The sequence below is a fragment of the Triticum dicoccoides genome, chromosome 5A (genome assembly GCF_002162155.2).
Source record: "Triticum dicoccoides isolate Atlit2015 ecotype Zavitan chromosome 5A, WEW_v2.0, whole genome shotgun sequence".
In the NCBI taxonomy this organism is placed as follows: domain Eukaryota; kingdom Viridiplantae; phylum Streptophyta; class Magnoliopsida; order Poales; family Poaceae; genus Triticum; species Triticum dicoccoides.
The window spans coordinates 529,755,918-529,764,103 of record NC_041388.1 but is presented as its reverse complement, the minus strand read 5'-3'; the positions used below and the strand labels follow the sequence as shown (position 1 = coordinate 529,764,103).

Sequence of the window (8,186 nt, the reverse complement as noted above, 5' to 3'; positions counted from 1 at the left end):
TGGTTATGTTTCCTGACCATAGACATGAGTTGTCATTTGGTTAACGGGATCACATCATTATAGAATGATGTGATTGACTTGACCCATCCGTTAGCTTAGCACGATGATCGTTTAGTTTGTTGCTATTGCTTTTTCCATAACTTATACATGTTCCTATGACTATGAGATCATGCAACTCCCAAATACCGGAGGAACACTTAGTGTGCTATCAAATGTCACAACGTAACCGGGTGACTATAAAGATGCTCTACAGGTGTCTCCGATGGTGTTTGTTGAGTTGGCATAGATCGAGATTAGGATTTGTCACTTAGAGTATCAGAGAGGTATCTCTGGGCCCTCTCGGTAATGCACATCACTATAAGCCTTGCAAGCAATGTGACTAATGAGTTAGTTTCGGGATGATGCATTACGGAACGAGTAAAGAGACTTGCCGGTAACGAGATTGAACTAGGTATTGAGATACCAACGATTGAATCTCGGACAAGTAACATACCGGTGACAAAGGGAACAACGTATGTTGTTGTGCGGTTTGACCGATAAAGATCTTTGTAGAATATGTAGGAACCAATATGAGCATCCAGGTTCCGCTATTGGTTATTGACCGAAGATGAGTCTCGGTCATGTCTACATAGTTCTCAAACTCGTAGGGTCCGCACGCTTAACGTTCTGTGACGATCGGTATTATGAGTTTATGTGTTTTGATGTACCGAAGGTAGTTCGGAGTTCCGGATATGATCATGGACATGACGAGGAGTCTCGAAATGGTCGAGACATAAAGATCGATATATTGGAAGCCTATGTTTGGACATCGGAATGGTTCCGAATGAGTTCGGGCATTTTTCGGAGTATCGAGAGGTTACCAGAACCCCCCGGGGAGTGTATGGGCCTTATTGGGCCTTAGTGGAATAGAGGAGAGGAAGGGAAAAGGTGGGAGGCGCGCCCCCTAGCCCAATCCGAATTGGGTGCCCCCCTTTCCTTCCCTCTCTCCTCCCCTTCCTTCTCTGCTACTCCTACTACTTGGAAGGGGGAAATCCTACTCCCGGTGGGAGTAGGACTCCCCTAGGACGCGCCATAGAGGGCCGGCCCTCCCCCCTCCTCCACTCCTTTATATACGGGGGAGGGTGGCACCCCATAGACACAATTAGATCATTTTCTTAATCGTGTGCGGTGCCCCCTCCACCATAATTCATCTCGGTCATATTATAGCGGTGCTTAGGCGAAGCCCTGTTCCGGTAGCTTCATCATCACCGTCATCACGCCGTCGTGCTGACGAAATTCTTCCTCGACACTTAGCTGGATCTAGAGTTTGTGGGACGTCACCGAGATGAACGTGTGCAGATCGCGGAGGTGCCGTACCTTCGGTGCTAAGATCCCTTGGATCGTGAAGACGTTCTACTACATCAACCGCGTTATCATAACGCTTCCGCTTACGGTCTACGGGGGTACGTGGACAACACCCTTTCCCTCTCGTTGCTATGCATCACCTAGATAGATCTTGCGTGTGTGTAGGAATTTATTTGAAATTACTGCGTTACCCAACAGCGCATGCAACATCTGCGGAGCTGGTGACTCCTAGCTAGAATCGCAAATTCAGTGCACACATGCGCAGTATATTTGGTCGCTAGCTGAAGATGACCCGATTCACCATATTCAAGGGGCGGCAAAACCCATTGCCAGGAAATTGCTTTTTGCAATGTTCGAATCATTATCACATGCTCAAATATCAACCTTGGTAGTTTCACTTTGGGCTATTTGGTGTGCAATACGAAACCTTATTTATGAGGGAGTGCTGCAGAGCCCGACACATCTATTCATTAAGAGGTTCGCTCAAGAGCCGAATTTGATAAGAAGCCGTTGAGTCAGGCTCAACGGTAATTGTCACAAATGCTCCAAGATGGATCCCTCCTGAGCCCTCCCGAGGAAGGCACGGACGAAATTAACGTAGATGTGGTTGTAGCCAGATATGGTACCCGCGGCTCTTTTAATGCAGTGGCACTTAACTCGTCAAGAGTTTATTTGAGTTCTTCCATAGTGATGATTGAGCGAGTGAATGATCCTGAGATTCCGGAGACCATGGCATGTCGCGAAGGCCTTTCCTCGGTTGTAGATCTACACTTGTTTAAGGTAAAAATAGCAATTGATTGCAAAGGTGTGGTGAGTGACTTGATGAAGGAATCTTTACGATCAAATGCAACCATCCTCCACAAGATCGACCAACGAGCTTTATCCTTTGTTTCTTGCTCTTTTGTTCACGAAGAACACCGTTCTAATGTTGAGGTTGATAGCTTAGCGAAACATACTCTATCTCTACCTTGGGTCGTCATGTGTGGTTTTTGAATCTGCATGACCCTAAGGTAATTCCCGTAAACCTTTTACTAGAGCAGTAAAGTAAGCGTGTTTCCCCCCCAAAAAATTGGTTTTGTGTGTTTTTCAATTCTTGTTTATATATTGAAATGTTTTAAGTATGTATGTTAAAAAGACATAAACTTTCAAAAGATTCTTCGCGCATTTAGGAAAATGCTGACATAGTGCAAGAAAATTATTTGTCCAAATTTATAAATATATTTGTACTAGAAAAAAAATATTTATGAATTTTTAAAATGTCACATGTTTCAAAAAAAACATTCGTCTAATTTTTCACAAATGTTCACGTAATTTTTAAAAAGAGTTTACAAAATTGTAGAAAAATGCTTTGTACCTTTAAAAATATGTTTGGGGATTTTTTTAATTTCGTAATTAATTTAGGATTATTTGCGTAGCTTTAAACCATATGTTCAGACATTTTAAAAATCTGTTCACATGTTACAAAAAAATTTCGTGACAGTTTAGAAACAGGTTTATATAATGTCAAAAACTCTTTGCGTAATTTAAAAGAAAAATCATTTCATATGTTCAAGAAAATGTTCGTGACATTTAGAAACTATATTTAATGTAAAATAAACTTCTCGAAGTTTAAAAAAAATCATTTCATACATTAAGAAAAAAGTTAGTGAAATTTCAGAAAACGTTTATACAATGTAAGAAAATCTTCGCACAGTTTTGAAAAACAAATCATACATACAGAAAAATATCGTTGACATTTTAGAAATATTCACGCATTTCAATAAATTATTCTTGACATTTTTAAAAAATATTTATGCAGTGTAAAGATGTTAGAGTTATTCAAAAATGTTTTGTATCATTTATAAAAATGTTTGTGACATTGGAAAAAATGCTCATAGTTGAGATAGGTCACCACTCAAGCCGAATTGTGATAATGTTCTAACATTTAACAATTGTTTTGCACATTCCTTTAGAAAAATGTTCAATGTGTTTAAAAAAATGTTGATCGCTTTAAAATAAAGAGTTAACCTGTATATGGAAAATGTTCAGCGTGTATTGGAAGAAAGACTGCATGTTTTTGGAAAATAAGGAAAACAATAAAATAAAAGGAAAGAAGACCGAGAACCGAAAAAACAAAAAATATGAAAGAAAGAAAAATTGAAAATCGACAAAGGAAATGCGAAGAAGAGAATAACTGCGATGTGGAACCGCAGAGACTATATCTCGCTTTAAGCGAGAGCTATTTTTGTCTCGCTGAAGAAAATGCCCCCACGCTGTAGCTATTGGCCCGACCTGTTAGCACACGTTTAGAAGAAAGCAAGAAGAGAAGGCAGCTTTGCTAGCCACTAAAGCTAACTCCAGCTTCGTGTAAAGTCAAGGGCAGGACCTAGTCGAGGGTAAAATAGGCGGCTTTGCTGTTTTTTCCTGTTTTTTTATATTTTCTTTCTTTTCTCACTGTTTTTTTGGTTTATTCTATTGTTTTCACTGTGTTTCTTTTCTTTATTTTTCTTCTCTTTTCTTCTGTTTCCTCTTTTATCATTTTCTTTTGCTTTTTGTTTTCTTTTCCAGTTCCTTTTGCATTTTTTCTTTTCGTTTCTCATATTGTTTGTCCTTTTGCCTTTCATTGTTTTATAGTTTTTCCTTCTTTTTTCTTAGTTTATTTTGATTTTGATTTACTTTTTCATATATGTCAATAACATTTTTAAATACATGTTTAAGATTTTCCCAATAAAAATTAATATTTAATTAATAAATGGTCAACTTTTTATCCTAAACACATTTTTTAAAATCATTGGTTAGCATTTTTCAAATGCAAGTTGAATACCTAGTCAACATTTTTTACACATTTTTAAAATGCTTTACTAAAAAAATTCATTTTTTTTACATTTTTTAGTACATGGTCAACATTTTTATACAAATTTAACATTTTCCAAATGCCTGATTATAACATTTTTCAAATACTTTTGATGAAGCTAAAGTTAGCATAGTGGGCTGGCCCACCAGTCCCAGGGTTCCGCCCGTGGGAAACAAAGGGGCTGACACTATTTTGTTTTGAGCAAAAGAGAGGCTTTTTCCTCTCCGATTTTCATATATAAAGAAACCAATAGGGCTGCCACTGGTAACGTCAGCCCACAGGTTGGAGAGGCACACAGCAGTTCCAGTGGGAGTAGTCGTCTCACACTCTCACTTGGCCAACCTGTTCATCTCTAGACGATCCGAAGTAGTTCCCCACGCCGCGTGTCCAACAGAAGGATGCAGCGTTGCAGCAGCACCGCCCGTGCGTCGGGGAAGAGCGCTTTCCGTTGATAAAATTTACATGGAAAATTTGTGAGATTACATTGAGGCATTCACCACAGTAACAAAGAGAGAAAAAATGAATTCAACAAAACACAAGGGAAAGAGCGAATCGACTCTGTTTTCTGCGACTGGCAGGAGACTACGAGCACGACACAATCAGAGCCCCAGAGGCCCCGGGTAGTAGCTGTCCTCGAAGCTCCATAGCTCGGCCGGTGCATCCTCGGCGGCGACACCGACGGCGGCAGGGGCGGCCGCGGCCGCGGCCCCGCCCTCCATGTAGGGGACCCCGAGGAAGCTCATGTAGCTCTCGTACGCCATCAGCTCCTCGGAGAGCGCCTTCACCTCCTCGCAGGAGCACGCCGCGGGCTCCTCCTCTTTCTTGGAGGAAGGGAGCACGGCCGCCATCGTGCACGGGGCCTCGTGCGCGGGCGCGCCGACCAGGATCTCGTTGGGGAAGTTGACCTTGGCCTTGGCGCCCCTGATGCGGCGCGCGGCGCGGTCGTAGGCGCGCGCGGCGGCCTCGGCGGTGGGGTAGGTGCCGAGCCAGACGCGGACGCCCTTCACGGGGTCGCGGATCTCCGCCGCCCACTTGCCCCACGGCCGCTGCCGGATGCCGCGGTACTGGTTCGTCCGCCCCCGCTTCGCGCGCGGCGCTGCAACCAAACCAAACCAATGAGTTTTACTCCTACGCACGGACGCCCGTTGCCAAAGGGAATACTGTGAGGTGAGGGTGCACGGAGTTTACCTTTGTCGGGGGCGGCGCTGTGGGCGTCGGAATGGTCAGCGTCGGGCCAGAAGTCGGCGGTGGACACCCGGCGGCGGTGCGCCGGGATGTAGTCGTAGATGATGGCGCCGCCGCACATGGATGGATGGAGACGTGGGGTGCCTTTTTAGGTGGCGGGAAAGGCTAACTGGAGAAGGCTCGATCGATCGATGGATCCAAAGCGTAGTGGAAACAAGGGGAGCAAGGCGGCTGCTGGGACTGGGAGGGGTGCTTTCAGCGGCGGACGGGACGTTGGATTGGGTTGAGTTGGACGGTATGAGGCTACCGCCACCGTGTTTATATACAGGTCGGAATTGTGGGGGCCAGCCACCAGCCAGGGAATGGATCGAGGAACGAATACGTGCTGGACGGAGGCGGCATATCGTTTTCTCTTCTTTGAACGGAGGCCGCACACCGTTTCTTTGCCGCTGTTTAGCCGAATTGAAACCTGACGCGGCTCCTTTTTCTGATTCTTGGAGCAGACGAAAGTGGATACCGCTGCACGCCGCAGCGATGAACGACTGATCGAGACGAAGCTGTGTACCACTCCCTCTATAAACTAATATAAGAGTGTTTAGATAACTACTTTAGTAATCTAAACGTTTTTATATTAGTTTACAGAGTACTAAACACGATGGCCAAGAACCACGTAACTTTAGCCGCAGAATGCAAGTCAATCTTGGTGTGCTTGACTTATCTCAACGTAAATAGGCAGGTAAATAGTCCGCAGATTATCTCAAAACAACAGCAACCGACAGTGACGGAGTCGGGATTTTTTATGCGGGCATATGCAGAGTCATTTTCTCTTTAGAACGCGACAATGTAAGCCATAGAAAATCATAGATACAGTCTTGTATATTTTAAATTTTCATAACGCGAAAATGTAGATGCATAAATTCAACTTGTTCCTCTTGCTTCTTCTGTTGTCAACAACCATGGGAGGTTTTAAAGCCAACCGATGCAAAGAGTCCTCATCTTTCACTGAATGCTACAGCATCTCCAACGCGACCTCAAACCGCTCGAATATGTCTGAATCACGCCGTTTGAACATATCTTATCATCCAATACGGTCCTGTATTCGTCCGCAGACCGGTCTGGACATCCTTTTTCCCGCAAATCGGGAGGCTTTGCGGGCGCCAGGACTGCTGACACGCATGCCAAAGTGGGAAGGCCCTTAGCGGGTAGCACGAGTCACCAGGCCTGACGCAGTCTGTCTAGAGACCGAAGATGGTATCCGTGTGCAAAACTCGTGGAATATCAAGCATCTTTGCAAGTTCTACCCATAAGGCACTGTTGCCAAGCCTCGTCCCGGCAACCCCTTTTGTACAAGCCTGGTCTCATAGACTCGTAACCCTTTATACGAAACCAGGCGAAGAGGATCTTGTGTGTATGTGAATAAAGCTAAGTATTCCACAAACTTTTATCTATATTTACTTGCGTACTAATACATAATATGATGTGGTTACGCATTGTTTGAATGAAATGACTAACATGCCGCCAATATATCCGCATTGTCTGTCCTTCTTCTTCCTTTTTCTACAAAGACAGAAGGATTCCTCACGTGCATGTTTCTCGGGGAGGACGATAGGGTAACCACCATTTCGGATGGCGTTTGGCACGTTTGGCGTTCATTTCATACGATGAGAAGTACAACAAAATAAGATAAGTCGAAAACATTTTCAACTAAAATTTCATTGTTTACATCTTGAAGATTCCCCTTGCGCGATCCTATATTTGTACGAAAACCTATACGCGAGGGAACCTTGTCATGTTTCGTTTTGCACTCTAGCTCTCCCTCGAGTCCGTTCGGCGGAGTCTGTGCAGCTGCAGTGGTCACACTTCCAGCAGGCTGCTAAAGACCAGCTCTTCGAAGCGCTCGCGGCAAGTGTGCACCCCGACAAACGTCCAAATAGCGTAGGGTGCTGAATTAAAAATCGTGCAAAAACAGAGACAAGTAAGGAGAATAATACACATTTATTTGAGCACATTGAATGTCACACATTTACTGAAAAAGGAAAAGTGCTCGATAGTGTCTTTCTTGGCCCTTTCCTCCCAGGGTTTACATCAAGTGGAAGGAGGAAAAAAGAGGCGCCTAGGCCAAGCGCTCCCGGCAGGACATCCTGCCGGTGTCCAGCTGAAGAAGATGGTGCTGCCGGCGTTCAGCTGGAGTCCGAGTCATCGTCTTCGGATTTGACGCTCGGGGACTCATTGTCGTCGTCTTCACCATCTGGGTCCTCCTTGTCGCTATCGCTCAAGGAGGAGCCTTCGCTGTTGCTCGAGCTCTCCCGGCAGCACTCCATGCGAACGCCGGAAGCCCCGAAGAACTTCACGGAGAGCGTATCGGACTCCACCAACTTGAAGTGGAGGAGGTGCCCCTCCGCCAGATAGCGGGCATGAGCGAAGGATTTCCACCCGCGCGTAACGAACATGACCCGTTCACGGGGTACTCGATGTTCACCCACACAGCGCCATTGGGGCAACCGTTCACGCGTAGCCACAGGCCGAGCGACTGGTCGACCTCCATAATCCTGGCGAAAGGACGAGGAAGACGCAACCGGCTTCGCGATGCGTCTCGCAGCCCCACAACAAATTCAAGCGCTGTGTTCTCTGTGTGGCCTTCCACCGGCGGTGGAGCAGCTGGAGGTGGAACGACGGGCGCCTCGCTTCAGCCTCCCTGGCCACGAGCGCTGCGTCGACCATGACCTCGTCCTATGGCCCCGCCCTGTGCATTAGAGCCGGCCTCCACGGCCGCAACCGAGGCAGGAGCGTGATACCGAGGAGAAGCTCTCGCTGCGACGGCGGA

The 8,186-nt window shown here is 45.7% G+C and overlaps 1 protein-coding gene across 1 annotated transcript; it reads right to left on the bottom strand.

Annotated features, from left to right (window-relative positions):
* Nucleotides 1-4,605: 4,605 nt before the first annotated feature.
* LOC119302548 (ethylene-responsive transcription factor ERF071-like) lies at nucleotides 4,606-5,644 on the bottom strand. Its single transcript, XM_037579582.1, has 2 exons — nucleotides 5,366-5,644; nucleotides 4,606-5,273 (listed from the first exon to the last, which is right to left on the bottom strand). The coding sequence occupies exons 1-2, from the start codon at nucleotides 5,481-5,483 to the stop codon at nucleotides 4,777-4,779; spliced, it is 615 nt and encodes a 204-aa protein (XP_037435479.1). The 5' UTR covers nucleotides 5,484-5,644; the 3' UTR covers nucleotides 4,606-4,776.
* Nucleotides 5,645-8,186: the final 2,542 nt, after the last annotated feature.

Bases quoted from the DNA above. Each gene is read 5' to 3' on its own strand.
- LOC119302548 (XM_037579582.1), bottom strand. From the start codon at position 5,483: ATGTGCGGCGGCGCCATCATCTACGACTACATCCCGGCGCACCGCCGC. The intron at 5,274-5,365 runs GTAAACTCCGTG...GTTTGGTTGCAG, and splicing joins CAGCGCCGCCCCCGACAAAG to CGCCGCGCGCGAAGCGGGGG.